General features: G+C 36.8%; 1 protein-coding gene across 7 annotated transcripts in view; it reads left to right on the forward strand.

Moving 5' to 3' along the window:
• Positions 1–17935, forward strand: part of MAPRE2 (microtubule associated protein RP/EB family member 2) — an 88228-nt gene that overhangs the window by 25926 nt on the left and 44367 nt on the right. Inside the window, exon 1 of one of the 7 annotated variants that reach the window (XM_007421286.4) lies at positions 11526–11777. The exons of 5 other annotated variants lie outside the window; for them this stretch is intronic. In XM_007421286.4, the coding sequence (XP_007421348.1) occupies positions 11659–11777 (119 nt within the window). In that variant the 5' untranslated portion in view covers positions 11526–11658. Of the gene's footprint in view, positions 1–11525; positions 11778–17935 lie in introns of those variants that run through there. One more of the 7 variants, XM_007421288.4, reaches the window with a different exon arrangement.

A 17935-nucleotide genomic window follows, 5' to 3' on the forward strand; every position in this document is an offset into this window, starting at 1 on the left:
ATACTATAAGCTTACTTCCTTTTTTACTTTTTAAACATATTTTTTTTATTATTTGAAATGCTGTTCATTTTTGCACAAGCAAAGAAATAATACAATTTGTTTTTCTTGAAACAGAAAACCTAAAAACTTCATTGTTGATAATACGTAGGGAACCCCTCTCTGTTCTTTTCAAAAATATCCACAGCATTAAAGTTTTGCATACTGAACTAATAAATTATTAGTTCATTATACTAATTATACTGAACTAATAAATTATACTGAACTAATAAAATGGATGAGTCCTTTATAACTGGAAACTTCAGCTGGTGCAAAATGCAGCAGTGTGAGTACTTATGTGTGCTTCTGGTTGGACACACGTCACACCTCTGCTTCTTGAGCTGCATTGGTTACCAGTTTGTTTCCAGGACCAATTCAACTTGCTGGTGTTGATCTTTAAAGTCCTTCATGTTACCTGAGGGAGTGCCTCTCCCCGATTTCATCTGCCTGTCCTACCAGATCTGGCAGAGAGGGCATGTTACAAGTTCCGACACCTAGGAAGCTACATTTGGTGGGCTCTAGGCAGTGGACCATTTTTGCTGTGGTGCCCGCGCTGTGGAATCTTCTTCCCCGAGGTGAGATTGGCTTCATCACTGTTGGGCTTCCAGAGGTCCCTCAAGACCTGGTTTTGCCAGCAGGCCTGGGGACCCCAGGGGACAGGTGATGTAATAAGGTGGCTCCATTATTTTTAACATCTCTTCACTTATTATTTTTTGTTTTAGTTTTTATATATATATATATTTATACATTTTTGATGTATTTATTGATTGTTTTTTAACCCTAACTCAGAGTAACTTGGAAAAAGTGAGATGGGCAGCTAATAAATTGTGTAAATAAATAAATAACATAAATAATGCAACTGCTTCAGTATGTTACAAAAGAGGCAATTTGACATATTCTGAACTATATAAATTAAGAATAGTAAAATATTATGACAAAGCATCAGAACAGTATTATCTAATTAAGGATAATTAAAGATTTTTCTCTCAAAGATCTACCTTAGAAGACTTTTTCTCTTTGCCATTGTTGCAAGAGCTCAAGCATATTTGCACAAAAGACAGGATCTCTCTTTGGTAGTGGCACACCAGTATGAATTTGTAGAGATGTAGTGTTTTTTCTTCCTTAGTGCCTTTCAGGCAGCAAGCTCTGGTGATGCATTTAATTATTTTTTTCTCATAATTGGTTTTTAATTCTGAGATTTTAAATATAGTACATTTTTCTTCAGTTGGTAAGAAATCAAGAGTCTGGTAGCATCTTTTCCAACTAACAGATGTTATTAAAAAGTTATAAACTTTTGCGAGCTGCAGTTCATTTCATCAGATGCACAGAATGGCCAGTGTCCTCTGATGAAGTCAGCTGAAGCTCACAGAAGCCTTTTTAATGAAATCTGTTAATCATAAAAGGTATTACCAGACTTCTGATTTTTTGCCATCAGAGAATAAAACAGCTACAATATTTTCAGTTGGTAAGATGATCTATAAACTTATTCATGGTTAGGCTAGATTACACATTAAATCAATTATTTATGGAATTTATATATGGAATTTATACCCATCTCAATCTGTCACATTCTGAAACCTATTAACAGTAATATTAATAACATTAATATCATACATGCATGCATCTGATTTGAGTCACCCCTCCAAAATAATTGCAAAGCACCATGATCAATTGGATATTCTTAATTACAAGTTCTTCCTTTTAGTTAAAAAATTGGAGGGATACATGGTTTTTTTCCTTTGATGAAGAAAAGTTTGCTTGAATGGAGTGCTTGTTTAAGGCTGCAGTACTTGTGTGCTGTGGTAGTAAGATAAGTTCAGTGCCTTTTTAAGGCCCTGCTTTAAAATAGCCTGAACTTTTTGTATGTGCCTTTGTCTGTTTCTATAATCAGAAATTATTCCCTGGAAATGATGCTAGCTGACTAATAATAACCCCCACTTCTTAAAATAAAGCACAGACTAACTGCACAGCTTGAATAATTCAAGTAATAATGTAAACTAGGAAGAACTATTGTGTTTAAACTTTAAAAAGCTGAATTTCATTAATTTTGCACCATGATTAATCCATTAAATTCATGTTTGATTTTTAAAATTCTGTTTGATATACGTTTCAGTCCAACTCTAAATTCAGCAAGTATGTTGCAACATAAAATTTATTTATTTTTGGAGTGCTAATTATTATGAAGTTCAGACACAGCACTGATGTGACAACTTCTTTTTGCTTTGGTCAAATGATTAAAATTATAATGTTTCATAACCTGCTATGTATTTTTTAGCTTACATCTTTCTCAGTCTCTGGTTTTTCTATGGTTCAAAGTAGCATTTTGTTAGAGAATCTAGTTTTGTTAGCCTACTTAACATGCTGTTTATTCTGCTTGATACCGGATGTCTTTTTTGTGTTCCTTTCTGTCCTGCATTCTGTTCTTATCAGTTCCCCACTTGTTCAGAGACTTGGGATTTTTCTTTTTTTTTTAATAAAGTCTTATTAGAAAGCAAGCATGTTAATTGTTCTTCTCTCCTTAGACATTAACCCAGACTGCTGAAAGCACACACTCTAAATTGTTGTCGGAGTTATAAAACATCTGTTGGATCTGGTTTTTGCAGATCTCCATGGGAAAGATTGTCGTAGCTGTTTGAACAGCCACAGAGAATGCATCTTGGTATTTTCCCTTGTTGTACAGGATGGCAGAATCTTATGCAAGACTAATGTGGAAGATATACACTTGCTGATATTCTATAATTCCCATTCTATAATGCTATTGTGCTTTTGAAGCTAAATAAAAATAAAAATCTACAATGATGTCCCAAAAAAATAGATGGACATACATCTGATGTTAGAAATGGCTACAATGAAAAGTTCCTACACATCAATATCCATTGAAGGAGAAAGCCCAATTTTTGTATATACAATGGTACCTCAGGTTACAAACGCCTGTTAACGAATCTTTCGGGTTACGACCAGCTCCGGCCGCAAAAATTTACCTCGGGTTGCGAACTCCACCTCGGGTTACGAACCAGATCCGTGGCCATTTTCCCTGCTGCCACGCGGTCACGGCTTCCTGTGGGCAAGATCGCGGTAGCAAGGAGACGTTTGGTGAGGCTTGTGGTGTGTTTTGTGGCATTTTGGAAGGTTTTTGGTGTGCTTGTCAGCATGGCTCCAAAGAAAATGCAGAGCAGGCTTGGCAAGAATAATGATGATGAACGATAACGTGTTCTCTCATTTCCGGAGGGTTATGCAGCGCAGGAAAAAACAACTGACTTTAGACAGGTTTTTCCCCAGAACTGAGCCTGCAGCTAAGAGGCAAAGAAGAGAGGAAACCCCTGAAGGAGATCTCCCCGATGTCCTTTTGGAGGGGAACTTTCCCTCCAAACAATAACTGCCTCCCCACCCCATTCTCCCTCTTCATACTGTGCTGTACTGTACTTTTTTTCATGTTTTTGTGGTTTAAAAATAAAATGCATATGTTTCAGAACAGATTAACCGTATTTACATTGAACCTTATGGGGGAAATTTGCTTCGGGTTGCGACCAAATTCGGAGGGCGGATTAACCGTATTTACATTGAACCTTATGGGGAAATTTGCCTCGGGTTGTGACCAATTCGAGTTGCGACCAGAGTCACGGAACGGATTAAGTTTGTAACCCGAGGTACCACTGTACTTTGTGTTGCTTCACTCACTATTAAAATTTAATGGCACATGTATGATTCCAAAACATGTTTCAGGCTCTCCTAATTACCTAGTTCCCTTTGCCTCTGTACTGGGCAATGATATTACCCAGGAGTGATTCTGCAGTCTAGAGAAGGGTATTGGAATAAGAAGGAAAATACTACTGAAGTACTGGTATAGTTAAGGACTACTTAACCCTTCATGGGCTGGGAACAAGATGAAGGCATTGTCATGGGGACACAGCAGAACAAATATGTTGCCAGACCTTGTTTGTGCCATGGATAGGTGCAAGTGGAGAAAAACCCAAAGAGATAGTGAAACATAGTGTTGGGGGATTAGTTAGCAATGTTAATATTGTTAGTATATAGCATGTTGGTCTTCTGGAAGGCCCTTAAAACATGGCTTTGTCAACTAGCATGGGGATCCCATGGTAGAGTGGAGCCTGTTAGATGGTTGCATGATGGTTAATGGAATGCACCCTCTGTATGTTTTCGCACCATTTTGTTTTTTTATTTGTTTTTATCTTGTTTTTATTTAAATTGGTTCTTTTAGTGGTTTTTATATATTCTTGATTATTACTATTTACACTGCCCAGAGTCACTATGTGAGATGGACAGCTATACAAATGTGCTTAAATAAATAAATAAGCATTCATTAAAGAAGCTACATCTGTATGTTTTATATGAAACACATCTTTCTACAATTTTCTTCAGGTCAAGGGACTTCTACAACTTCCTTCTGTGTTATCTGTCATGCCAAGGTTTCTAGCTTGATCTTATCTTGTGGTTCTTTAGGAACTAGCAGAATATTTTCTAATGATTTTTTAAAATAGGTAGCTTGTTTCTCTGGAGTGCAGATCTTCTTGAATGCTAAGCTATCTACTTTTCTTTGAAACGTTTCATTTGATATGTTCTGGTATGATCAACTGTGTGCTTGACATTTTCAGGCTTATTTAGAAAATAGGGAAATTCCTTCTAAAAATACTGCCTTTTTGGACTAGGTCAGACTTTCCAGTCTATTTTCTAGACTAGTTTTTATTCTTGTCCAAGACCATGTGGCAGTAAAGACTCTGTGCTGGTTTATCTGAAAGCAGAAGAACAAAGCAGCTCATCCTCATCTTCTGTGGCGTTGGGACTTGGAAGGAAGTCTTTTCTTCTATTTGTTTTTCCTGGATGCAAGCAGTTCCTTGCTCAGTAGCCACTGCAGCTGAATTATGCTCAGGAAGGAAAGTTGGTAACTTTACCAATGAACAGATCCTATCCTAGTCAGTTTCTTCTTAATTATACAATCACATAAAAAAACAAAGAATCAAAAACTCTGCTCTGATTTTTCCTGATTGTTTATGTAAGCAATAGGCACTCAGTTCTTGCATCAGTCATTTCCTAGCCTCTAGGCTGAAGCAAACCATACCCTTACTTTCCTCCCTCTCTACAAAGAGGCTCTACTCTGCAACTTAAAACCATGGATAAAACTATTTTGAAAGTTTTTGTTTTGCAAAAGTGCTGCCATGCTATTCTTCTAGTATAATGGCAACTACAGATTTTTGATAGAAATAGATGATACTTTTACACCAAGATGGCTTTTTCCCGTAATAGCTGCTTGCAAGATTTACTGGAAACCTGGATGGCAGCAGGGTGCTGGCAATTTATATTTTGTGTGTGTTTGGGTCAGCAAGAGGGAGAATTGACTGGATCATGTTACTCCTTACCTATTCTCCTTGTTTGGAGGGCTGCCGAAATGAAGGTGGTTGAAGATAAACTTCAAAATGATTTGTGAAGGATTGAAAATTGTACCAGTTGGAAATGCCATGAGGCAGCTTTAAAAACAGAGGCATTTTCAAATAATTAATTCAAGCCATAGAGCCACAGAGCCAAAGTTTTAATTAGATGATAAGAAGTGAAAGCGTGGAGGGAAATTTTATGAAGAGATAATCTCTTAAGAGTTTTCTCTTCTTGATCTCTCTTCCTCTTGGGTCAGTTCAGCTTTTGTGGCTGTCCAAACAATCTGGGGGCACTGGAAAAAAAAGAAAGAATCAGAGATTACCTTTCCCGCCTTCTCTTTTCTTCCTTGGGCATTTTAGAACCCTCCCCATGAGATCTACCATGGCAGAACTTAAAGAGCAAACTGAATGTTGATGTGTGCAAAAGGCAGGGATTCCTGGCAGAGGAAGTGATTCTTTCATTCTGTCCTGGTGCCGGTCTCTTTCACATGGAGGATATATTTGTTGTGAGGCCTGTTGGTCAGTAGCAGAATAGGGAAGATTTACCAGGAAATGATGGTATTGTATCCTAAAAGAATAGGAAAAGTTGCACTCCCCATTCACGGTGGAAGTGAAACCTTCAGCATTTTCACCATTTTTTTTATCCTAGCAGAGATTGTCCTTCTGTCTTTGCTACTGAAATATTTAAATCCTCCCTAAGTATCATTTCTTAAATGACTTTAATGATCCCATCTTTCTCATAAGAAACATGATACATAATGTTTTACATTCATAACAACTCTGTCAAATAGAGAGAGAAATAATCTTCATCCCAATCAACTTAATGAGTTTTAGTTATTTATTTTATTTATCTTAGTCCATTCCAGCACTATTACTCCACACTGAGATGAAGATAAATTTCACAAATTGTTTGCAGAAATATGTGTGAGAGACAATGAGAGAGAGAATGGGGGTTGTGAAGAGCTTTCTCAGTATTTGGCAGTTCATCTGTTCATCCTCCTTTTCGTTCTTGGCAAATCAGATCTCTGGGCTGTTGCATCTGGATACATGGACAGTACTTAGAGGAACAGAAGAGCCACTGTTGTTCACAAAATATTTTGCGACTAAATGTCCTTTGAGCCTTTCTTCTGTTATTTATGTTAGCATCTGATAATCATTAATGCAAAAGGAAAAAAAATGGCTGTGACATAGAAGACCCTTGAGCCAGAAAGGATACTGTACTCAGTTTGCAAGCTGATTGGCACACATTTGAATGTGTTCTCTATTTTCTTAGACAGGCAACTCTGTAGCAACAACATGGGATACTGATCTGTAACCATCTCAGCCATTTTTAAAAGTACAGGAAAATGGGAAAATAAAATCCAGGACTGTAGTGTAAAAGCTCCCAAATTAAAAGTTCTTCCTGGAATAACAAATTATGCTAGCAAAAGTGTAAGTCAGTCTCTTTTAATTTTAATGCTTTATTATTTGATTCTGGTTCTTCTGTTCTGATGAGAACTATCCAAGTGGAGCATTAAAAAAATGCTTGGAATGAGTTTTATACAGAAAGAAAGGGAAATACTGGGATAAAGATATTTTTAAAAGCATGTTTTAAAGAGATTTATTCTATTGTTTATTGAAGAAGCATTGCATTGTCATATTTAATAAGAAATATTTTCTTTGTTTTCATTTGGTGGGGGAGGGTGAATGCAAAGCACTCTCTTTAGGCGTACATCCAAAACCCAAAACTACTTCTTGCTAACTTGCTTAAAACACATAATTAAAGACCCAAACAGTATTCTAACTTGCTTTCAGTCTGTGTTCTTATGTCAATTGATGTGTACATGGAAGTGGAGCTTTTGTGTGTTGGGGGGATACAACTATAGCCGTGGGGGATGGAACCCTACTAGATGACTTAGTGTATTTGTTGTGGCTTGCAGTGATGGCAAAATTAAGTACATCTGTAATGTGTGCATTGTTTCCAAGTAGTGAATGTCAGCCAGGCTAAAAAGTCTGCTGTCCATATGGAACCTATATCATTTCTTCTTTCTGTTCTCAGAACAGCACTGGCAAAATTGTAACTGTAAAAGGAAAAAAATAAATAAATGTAGGCCTTTTTCTCCTTTCTATACCTTAATTTTACTAGGTACAGTTGGAATAAAACAGCTGGTGTTGAGAATAGGTCTCCCTGGAAATGTAGTTGATTTTTTTAGAACTGAAACAAATTTTACATGTAGTGCTACAATGTTATATTCAGCATTTTATTTTATTTTTAGTATTTGTTGCTCTCTTGATGGGCTCAGTGAAGGAGGCATTTCATTTTTTGATTTTTCAGCATTGTTTGTTTTTAAAAGGTAACTCAAAATATTTTTTTTAATGTCCAGAACTCTTATCTCAGCATTGTTTCCAGTTTTTTTTTAATGTATTCACTAAGTTATTTTGCAATCATTTACTTTGTTATTTTTTATGGTGCAAGAATGTGTCAAAAGTACATTTCTCAAATAATGATAAAATGTTTACACAACCCAATAGCTATAATGATACTTAAATGTTTGCTGTATAGTATTATTGCCTTAGAGTTTACATAGCACTGTAAGTGTATGTAATGCATTGCAAAGTACATGAAGACAGATATATGCTCTTGGCAAATTATAATATAATATGACTCAGAGGAAATGCAAGAAAAGTACAGATAGCAGTAAATAGGAAAGCAGCATGAAGTTGCTTCAGCTGGATAGGTGAAGTTACATAGAGCATGAAAACTAGGAAAGTTTTACCAAAATTTTAATAGAAAAGTGAAATTTGGGGGGAAAAAAGAGTGATGGCATCATGTAGTTGTTTGAAAAATATGCTTTAAAGAGCAAAAAAAAAAAGTTTTTTGAGGAATCCTTCAGTTATGAAGTATAGTACAACTAAAATAATGTGCAAAGATATATCAGAATACTATATAAAAATTAAGAGAAGTTCTTGGAGAGTTTTCTTCAGGATTCTGGAGTAGGCAGAAGCCAGTACATGTGCATTTCAGAAGGTGCATCATGTAATCAAAGCAAGAAGAAGTAAATAATTTGAGCACCTGGTATGAAAATATATGTGGACTAAGGTCAAAATATCATGCTGTGCTGACATGTGTTTGAGTTTGACTTTTCCATTATTTGTTCCATAATCAAGATACATGACTATACAACTGGCAGATAATAACTATGGAGGAAAAGGCATATGGAGAGAGGAGGACTTGTAAAGAAAGTTGAGAACTTCAGTGTGTATGTATCTGAGGAAGGAAGGTATAGGATTGCAGTCTATCAAGATTTATGGGTGGTCTGTAGTGGTTGTTCTCCTGACTGAGAAGTTAAATTAATTTCCAAAATCTAGTACTACTCACTGTATAAGGGTCTGCTGCTATAAGGTTTCTTTTTAAAAAGAAGTATGGATGTGGAAGAGTATCTTGTAGTTGGTCAATATTTCTCAGGGAATGTACTGAATAATTTGGAAAACTAGAGCAGATTATGGCTCCTTTTCTGAGATCCCTTGGCTTAATTTTTTAGGTTTGGTAAGAATACTTGCACCTTCTCAATAAAGAGTGGCTATTTTAACACATGCTTTTTTCCCGTATCACATACTATAGCAGGTTTGGCTCTGCTTCTGTTTTGTTTCTCTTTTCCTCCATGGTTGTTCTCAATCCCTTTGAAGTCAGGCTTCCTTGGAACCATATCACAACTGAGATGAAAATAAAAGGCAATAATGCAAAAGTAGATTCCCACTGTCTTCTTCTGGGATGTTTTTCAACTTTCCAGTTTAGACTATAAGCCTGGGATGTTCTGGTGATCTTCCATTCAAAGTACTAACCAGAGCTAAAATTGGTTAAAAAAAGAAAAAAGATTAGCCAGTGTTGCCTAGATGCTGCCACCTACCTTGACCAATACAGAAATAGGTTAGGTGAAATCAAATAAAGAACCAAGCTAATATGTAGTGACTTACAGTGCCCAGGTTAGGACCAGGGACATCTTCGATCAAATCATCACCTAATTTATGAATGGGCAGATTGCCGTTGTTTGGCTTAAACTACTTCATATTGATTCATACATTGCTTTAAATTGTAAACTGACCAGAATCACTCTTTGAATGAGATGGGCAGTGACTAAATTTGAAATAAATAAATAAATAAGAAAGAAAGAAAGAAAGAAAGAAAGAAAGAAGGAATAAATAAATAAATAAATAAATAAATAAATAAATAAATAAATAAGGATTTTGTTTAGCATGATTTGTGAACCTAGCCCTTATGGTCCATAAATCTTATTTTTTGCAAATCATGCTTGAAACAGTTCATAGTAGACACTTGAACCTATAGGCTTGTTTTAACAATCACATGGGGAAGGGTAATAATATGAACTTCACCCTAAGCAGCTTTGGAGAAAATATGGTACGCACATAGATTAAGAATTCACAGAAAATAATGGATAATTGTGTTTATTTGGTCCTTAGTTCTGAAGTTTCCAAGCCTATCATTCAGAAAAGCTCCTGCTTACTCAGTTGAACTAAATTAATCTTGCAAAATCCACAATGAGCTACCTATTATTTAGAGTAGCTACTCAAAAAAATTTATAATTTGAGTGGATATATTCCCCCCTCCCCCATGCTTAAAAGGTGACATAATCAAAGCTTTATTTATTACTTTATGGTAAGTAGTTGAAAACAATTGTCAGGCAGGGACATTTGAGACCAAAGGAGTGTGGTTATTCGTTTTCAAGATCTGTTAACTTTTTACAAAAAACGTTTAACTGCCTTCCTCTTCATGCATATTCTGAAGGAAGAAAACCATTGAATAGATTCAGTGAATGCTCTGAGGTTGTTAAAATGCATTTGAACTTTTCAAGGTGATTTCAATTGCCTTTGTTTAAAAAAGGAGAGTTCTTAGATCCTCTTTCCTGCCAGGAATCTGTAAGAGGAAGATAAAAAATGTTTATTAAGAACATGAGCAGACTTTATAGTCAGATCTTTAATGCACTGTAAAAATTCAGCAGCACCGCTTTGCTCAATTTTTTGTCAATAATAAGGAAGAAAAGCGTATCTATGTCTGAGAAGCGATTTTATGATGACATTGATGAAGATTATACCACGCAAGCACCTTAAATGTGCTCAGGGACTAGAATTTATGTCCACATTGCTAATATTTGGATTATTGTCACCATCTCAGTTTGGTACACAGTGAGTGGTTTTGATACTGCTTTCAGTCATTTGAGGCCAAAGATAATTTGGCCTTGTCAGGGTGGAGATGATGGTGGATTATGAAGCTATGAGCAAAAGGCCTTTAGTTTTGTTTTCTTTGCTTGTGTTATAATTATAACAAATGAACCACATTACTGCTGAGGAAGGAGAGGGAGTCGGAAATGCCTCTTTGCTTGTCTCTGTACTTAGGAGCGGGAAGAGCCTTTTATCATGCTGTTCTTCGCTCGAAAATAAATCTCCTTAATGGAAAAAGGAGAGAAAATAGGGTAGTAGCCATTTAAGCATGTCCGTGTGGAAAACTCGCCTTTAGCCCACCATCTCCCCTGCTTTATCTACCGAGAACTATTTCCCATGCTGTGCACATTTTCCAAGCTTCATCCGGGGCGATTATTGACGGTAAAGGGAACCCCGTAAGTCTAAAGCTCGGGTTTTCCGAGCCGTTGGTCGCGTGTTTTGACTGTGCTCCTCCGTCCTCTGTTACGGTCGGCCAAGCATAGTTGAATTGCCCGAAAAAGCAGGATGATTTCTGTAAAATTTTCGAACGGGGTGGGGCGTGAAGGAAAACGCTAAACCGAATACCGTAGGGAGGTCTTTTTAAAATCTGCACACAGGCTCTCTTTCGATTCCTCCCTCTTTCTAAGGATGGCTCTTTGTATGGGAGCGCACGGCTGGAGGGAAATCGTCGAGGAAGCGAGGCGGGGGCGCGCGCCAAGCGGAGTGGGTTCTACGTGCCAGATGTTAGCCCTGCCCCTTGCGCCTGTTTGGCTGCCTCCGTGTGGCCACGCTCAAGCCCTGTGTGAATCGAGGAGATCTGATGAGTTAGCTGGTTGCTACGGTGAGGGGCTGGTCACATGGCCTGGGTGCTGCTCCCGGCTATTTGACGTCACCGGCCAGAGAGGAGGGGGGAAGAAGACGGCGGCGAGGAGGGACGGACGGAGTCGGTAGTAAAGGGGAAGACGCGAGCGCCCAGCCGGTCCCAGCTTCTCCTCGCCCAGGCACCCAGGTTCGGGCTGCTTGCTTTTGGGAGGCTCCAATGCCTGGTCCTACTCAAGCGCTGTCCCCAAATGGAGAGAACAACAACGACATCATCCAGGATAACGGCACCATCATTCCTTTCAGGAAGCACACAGTGCGAGGGGAGCGTTCCTACAGGTAACCCTCGTTCTCTTTTCTCTCCCACCGCCGTGTGTGGGAGCTTGGGCGTGCGCGTTGCGTGCGCGTCGTGGACACGGACATACACACACACAGCCCTGGAGAATTGCTGCAGTGTCGGGTGGAAAAGAGCGGGCTTGCAGGGCATTGCATAATAAAAACAGCGGGGCTTTAAAACCTAATCTAGCGTGTCTCCTCGTCAGCGTGTAGCATGTTTAGCAGCTTTAATGAGCTCCTTGCATTGTCTCGGTGAAAAACATCTTGTGAATACAGTATTCTTTCTGTCTTATCGAGGCTCTTCTCCTTCCCTCATTTCCCAGCTCCCCCCTCCTTTTCTTTTTTGTTTGTTTGTTTGCATGGTGATAATAAGGTACGCATTCTGGAGTGAGTGCATTTTTGTGTGCGAGCATACACGAAAAGATAAATAATCAAAGGGCTGCAGTATTAGCGCTGTTTTTCCTCCTTGTGTTCTTTTGCAAAGCGGGCATTTGGGAGATCGCAGAAGAGGAGGCTGGGAGAGAAGAAAGAAGCAGTCTTATATAATGGTGCACTGCCTTGGTGTGCAGAAGGGAAAATGGAATCCTCTAGATTAAGCTGCAGTCTGTGATGTTAAATCACCAGATTGATGGAGCTTTGTAAGAAATGCAACCCCCTGATTGGTGGAAGCTTGACAGTAGAGGTCAGAGTGTCAGGAATACATTAAAAATCCTCTTAATACTGGGTTTGGAAACTAGGTGGACTGTACAGTAACTGCTCAAAAGATAGGGGACACTAAAGGATATGAACTCATCCCTGCCTCTCTTTCTTTTTTCTTTTTAAGTGTACTACGTTTTCATTGTGTTCCTTGCTTTGATAGAGGCTGATGGCTGTTTTCTTTGTCATAGTTGTAAAACATCTTTAATAATGGCTTGGCAGGTACCTTTGGTAAGAAGGTTCTCTCTTTCTGCCCCTCCCCCCAGACATCATTAGCATATCTGCTATGTTCCCCTAGGTAGACACATTAAGACTGCTTGCATTTTCAGTAAGGATAGTAGTGTAGCTGAGAATGCAACTGTTTGAGGCTTTGCTAGTCTCTGCGTTCTGAAAAGGTAAGAATGGTTGAAGAACAACAGGATGCATCAGTACCTTTATGCTTCTTCCCCACAACCCAGAATCTATCACTTTCTCTTTTAAAAAATGTCATGGTCTGCAGCAAGCTGCGGAAAATGAAATTTTGTAAAAATGTGTGATGACATAGTGAAATGTAGAATTGGAACAAAAATTAAAATATTATGATTGCTCAGCTGAGTATTGGTAGTCTGTGAATATTACTTTGGAACAGCATTGCTGCATGCCATTAGCTCAGCTGAAGCTTATCTAGCTAGTAGGTTCCTATTCTGTTCATGAATGGGTGAAGTCACAAAAATGTTGTAAAATATAAAATGCTGAATTATTTGTGGAATCCAAGTCCTTTTTCTTATATTTGTTAACATCCATTCAATCCGGACTATTTTGAAAAGCACCAACTTCTTAAGCTTGTCAAAGCTTTTTTTCCCTTGTGTTTTTTATGTAGCATCTGTTAGGTGTGGCAACTAATTGGACATTGAAAATATAGAATAATTCCTGAAACCTCAAATTATTTTTGTTTTAGTCTTACTGATAAGTTGGAATCTCTTATTTCTTCTCTTCCTTCATTCTACTGTGCAGATTTCTGTTGGAAAAATTATTTGATAAACCTTTTTACTGAAAAAACTGATCTGTCTAATGTTAATCTCATTAAAGAACAGAACATTTAGTGTTTGTTGATAAACTGTCAGATCTCATTGAAGATATCAGTCTTAATACTGTAACATTCACTGCTGAAAATAAGTTATTTTTTAATCAACAGCATATGCTGATTTTTTTTTTTTTTAGAAAAATGCTTCTTTGCTTAGTTAAATAGAAAATTGTATGTTATAAAAGTCTAATCCAGTGCTGAAATGTAACATTATTTGGGGAGAACTGCAAATATTCTGTTTCAAGGATCATAGAATTGCTTAGTTTAGAAGGCAGTAGGCTTGTGCTTTATTTCTTGCCTTCTCCAGCAGATTTTAAAGTTTTCTGAAATAAATACGGTACAGAGGCAAAATGTTTCCTGCAGCACTCTAATTGTTACTACTTGATGAGTGCTGTGTTTTGTCTCTGACATGTGCTAACTGTATGATTATGGATAACCCATTTCACATATTTTTCCCCATCAATGGAGAAACACGAGCAAGCCAAAAACACCAAAATATAAATTCATGAATAATCCACAGGCTGGAATCTGAAAGTCAAATATTATTCAGTTCATATTTCACCAGGGTGCATTCTTAGCAGCCACCATGAAATTGTAATTACTTCAGTTGGCCTGATCCTCTAAAGTAGGCCAAGATCAACTGAGATGGAAGCCTCCATATGAAAGTAAACAGATATTTGAACAATTTCTGATGCATCAAAACGCCAACTATATGATTTCATGTATATTTAGTTCCAGAAGAAAAACAGCATAAGAATGTAAGTTATACAATTATGATGCAACTCTGGCAATGATCTTATTTTATTTTCATAGCATGCTCATACAGACATAATTTCCATTATATACAGTAGACTTAGTCCCAGCTACATTTCCATAGTGTTGTAGTTAATGTATTCTGTTCTACCTGAATTAGATTAACAAAAGCAAAACACTCTTAAGATAAAGATTAGGACTTCCTCAAGTCAAGATCAGTTCCTGGTGACTACACAGTTTAACCATATAGTTTTCTTGGCAGCAGTACAGAAGTAGTTTGCAATTACATTTCTCTGAGATGTATTTTTCAGTGTTAAAGTTTAGCTTACAGTCCTGGAGTAAGCTAAAATCTCCCTTGATTTGAACTTCTCCTGGTGACTACATAAATATATCCATGTTATTTTGATGTCCCACTACAGTAGTGATTAGCCATTACATGTTTCAGAAAAGTTTTTTTTTTACTCTGTCTTGGAGCAAAATGCAAAATTATTGTCACATCTTTTTGAATTACACAATCCCATGTTAATTTAGAAAGCAAAACAGAAGCATTATATTTCTTGATTTCTGTTTAATTACATTAAAGCTAAGTTCCTATGGATGCTTTGGTTAACTCTGTTGGACATATTTTTGAGTACAGAGACATGAATAAGATTGATTCCTAAAGCTGAAATTATATGAGCCTCCAAATCAGAGGTGTACATATTGAGGTCTTAGGGCTATATATAGCCTCCCAAAAATGGGGGCATTCCTCTGCAAAAGTTGCCACAGAATTGTAATTTTAATGTTCCAATTTGGGAAATGTATTAAATAGTGAGAAGTAATCATTTTAACTGTGTATTGCATTTAAAATTAAAATCACGTTTGGACCCACCCAGCTCTTTATCCTCATTCTCCTCACATGTTGGAGTGTTGTTCCTGATGCAACACTTAGAAGACCAGTTGGCCCTCAGCCCCCCAAAAGTTGCTCATCTCTGCACCCTTCTGGATGCAAAGACACAAGCTGTAGGTTTGCATGCTTCTTTCTTTGATTTTGAATGAGATTTCTATTTCCTGTTTAGTTTTATCCCTAGGTTGCTATTATGCCTGATTTGCCAAAACATGGTCAGTGTATGTACTCTGAATATGAAACTTCCTTGGTTTTAATGTTGTACAAATCCCTTGAAGAAGGTTCTTCACAGTGCTCAGGAGTGGCTGCTTTGGAAGCTGTTCCCAGTTATCTTTGAATGACTGTGCATGCACAACTGTTTTGCTTTGCTGAGAAAAAATGCTAAACAGGAAATTGAGAGGAATGCTGTACAAAAAAGGAGAAGTGGGAAAATGTAAGTTGCTGGATCCCCTCCACCCAAACTATTATTTGAATTAAGATTATCTTAATTTATACTAACCAAATTTTTAATTGAATACAAACATGCTCAGGACTTTCCAGAGACTTTGCCAGCATTCTCATTGTAACTGAGAACTGGTATCTGTCTCTTTTTTTACTATATCCTGACATGTAAATAAATCAACTTCTGTTGGCATAATCTTTAAAAATAGATGCCAGCATTTAGGTTGCAGAATTTTATTTTCCCAGATGTAATTTTGAGCTGAAATTCTTTGGTTAATTTGGGACCTACAGTTTAATGTACACAGTTTCCATTTTGGTGAGTGCTTGATAAAGGATGCACATTTGAAAAGGCTCCAGTAAGCCAGACTACTATTTGCTTGACACTGCTCTACTGCCACAAGTTCTCTAACATTTTAAGCAGACACAGCAAGGAGCCTGCTTCACTTTTTTTCTATAGCCCTACACATGTGAGATACAATCATATCTCTTATCTAATTTCTGGTAGACATTTTTTTTTATCATGGACTAGAAAGAAAATCGAGGTATTGAAAAACAGCAAGAGTTCTCTGCTAAGTGTGTTAGTGATTGTAATCTGTGTGGACTTTTTGAAATAGCTGCATTTGGTTCAGTACATGAGTTCTTCTGAGCCTTTCACATACCTTTTCATTCCAGATATCACCATAGGTTGATTACATTAAGTTAGAGACATTGTCATCTTTTAGATGGCAGATGATTCCCCTAGTTTTAAATTTATTATAATTTTGTGAAATAAAAATTGCATAAACTATATTTGGATTGGTACTTAAGAGCTTCAGATAATTCAATAATTTGTGGTAAAATTCTTTTAAATTATTGCTTCAGATTACTGCATGAGTTCATAAATAGCATTTTTCACAATTATATACAATTCTTCCCTACTTATTTTTTTTTAACCTAATATCTAAATGATCACTCCACCAATCTGGAATAAATGCTTCACAAAATAAATGAAAATGTGGGCATTGAAACTCCCTACAACCAAAGATTGCTATAGCTTTGTGACTAGTAAGAATGATGAGATGGCTTTGCATGGCATTTGTGTTGCTAACATTTAAGATGAAATTCTAAAATGTTGAAATTCTTTTAGAGTTTAGGGGAGAAACATGTCTGAAAAAGCAAAGAGTAATTAGTTTTTGAGAAAGATATTCAACTGATACTGACAGTGTTACATCCTCTTTTAAAAAAAAACCTAATCAAGATAATACTCATTCAAAAAAGTAAAAATACAGTGTTGTTCGGATAATTCTACTGATTCATATTTCCTTTATATTCCATTTTAGGAAATATGCAAGCTGATCAGGCAGTTTTTAAAAAAAATACCAACATTAAATCTTATGTTAGAATTTTCTAGCCCTCATGATCACAAAGATTGGGAATCCTGAAAACAATGTACAGTACTTTTTAAAATGCAGAGACTAGGAGCCAAATAGGCCTCTCATATGTATTTTCTTGTGCTTTCCGAATCCTACCTTCAACAGGTAAATCAGGATTTTTCTGTTAATGTTAGCAATAACAGATGTACAGGTATTGGTAATTCCAGTTGGCTGTTTGTATGAAGTGAGATTTGAACACCATTTTATGTAATTGTCTCAATAGATATTTTTAAAGATATTTTTGTTACTCTTACAAAAAACTTTGAAATGTAGCCTTTAAGCTAGTATATTTTCTGCTGCCAATTTCCATTAAGAGGTGGGCAACAGAATTCTTCACATGCTGATGTTATATATGACTATAGCTATATTGCGTTTTAGTTTAGTACAGAGGCCATTGTAGTAGTCTGTGAGGTTATTAAGAACTAAATATTCATGGCCCAATCCTTACAATCCAGGAAAGCAGTGTAACCTGCATATTAACTGTACAAATAAATGAACTCCTGACACAGCCATTATATAGACTTCTTGGTTGCAGATCTGTGATACTGTATTTTCCTCTGAAAATATGGAGCTAATATCAGTTGAATAATAGAAAGGACCTCTTTCCCCATTATTCACTCACAATGGTATGAAATTCCTCCATTCTTCTAAAGCTCAGACTCCAAACAGCCTGTAACTTTTGACAGAACTGACTAGAGAATTCCATGTTATGAGTTTGATAATTTTTTGGACATAGGTTGATCTGTTTCATGAAGTACATTCTAAATATGGTAGTATTGCAATAGTAATACTTTATTGATTAGCCATTTCAGCCATACCATTCTGATATTAAGCCATATCAGAATGCAAAATATAAAATATAAAACACAGAACAGTAATAAGACTATATGTTAAAAATAGAAAAGACTTA

This window comes from Python bivittatus, unplaced genomic scaffold (genome assembly GCF_059951505.1).
Source record: "Python bivittatus isolate LINGU-HERP-01145 unplaced genomic scaffold, Pbiv_v1 ctg000840_np1212, whole genome shotgun sequence".
In the NCBI taxonomy this organism is placed as follows: domain Eukaryota; kingdom Metazoa; phylum Chordata; class Lepidosauria; order Squamata; family Pythonidae; genus Python; species Python bivittatus.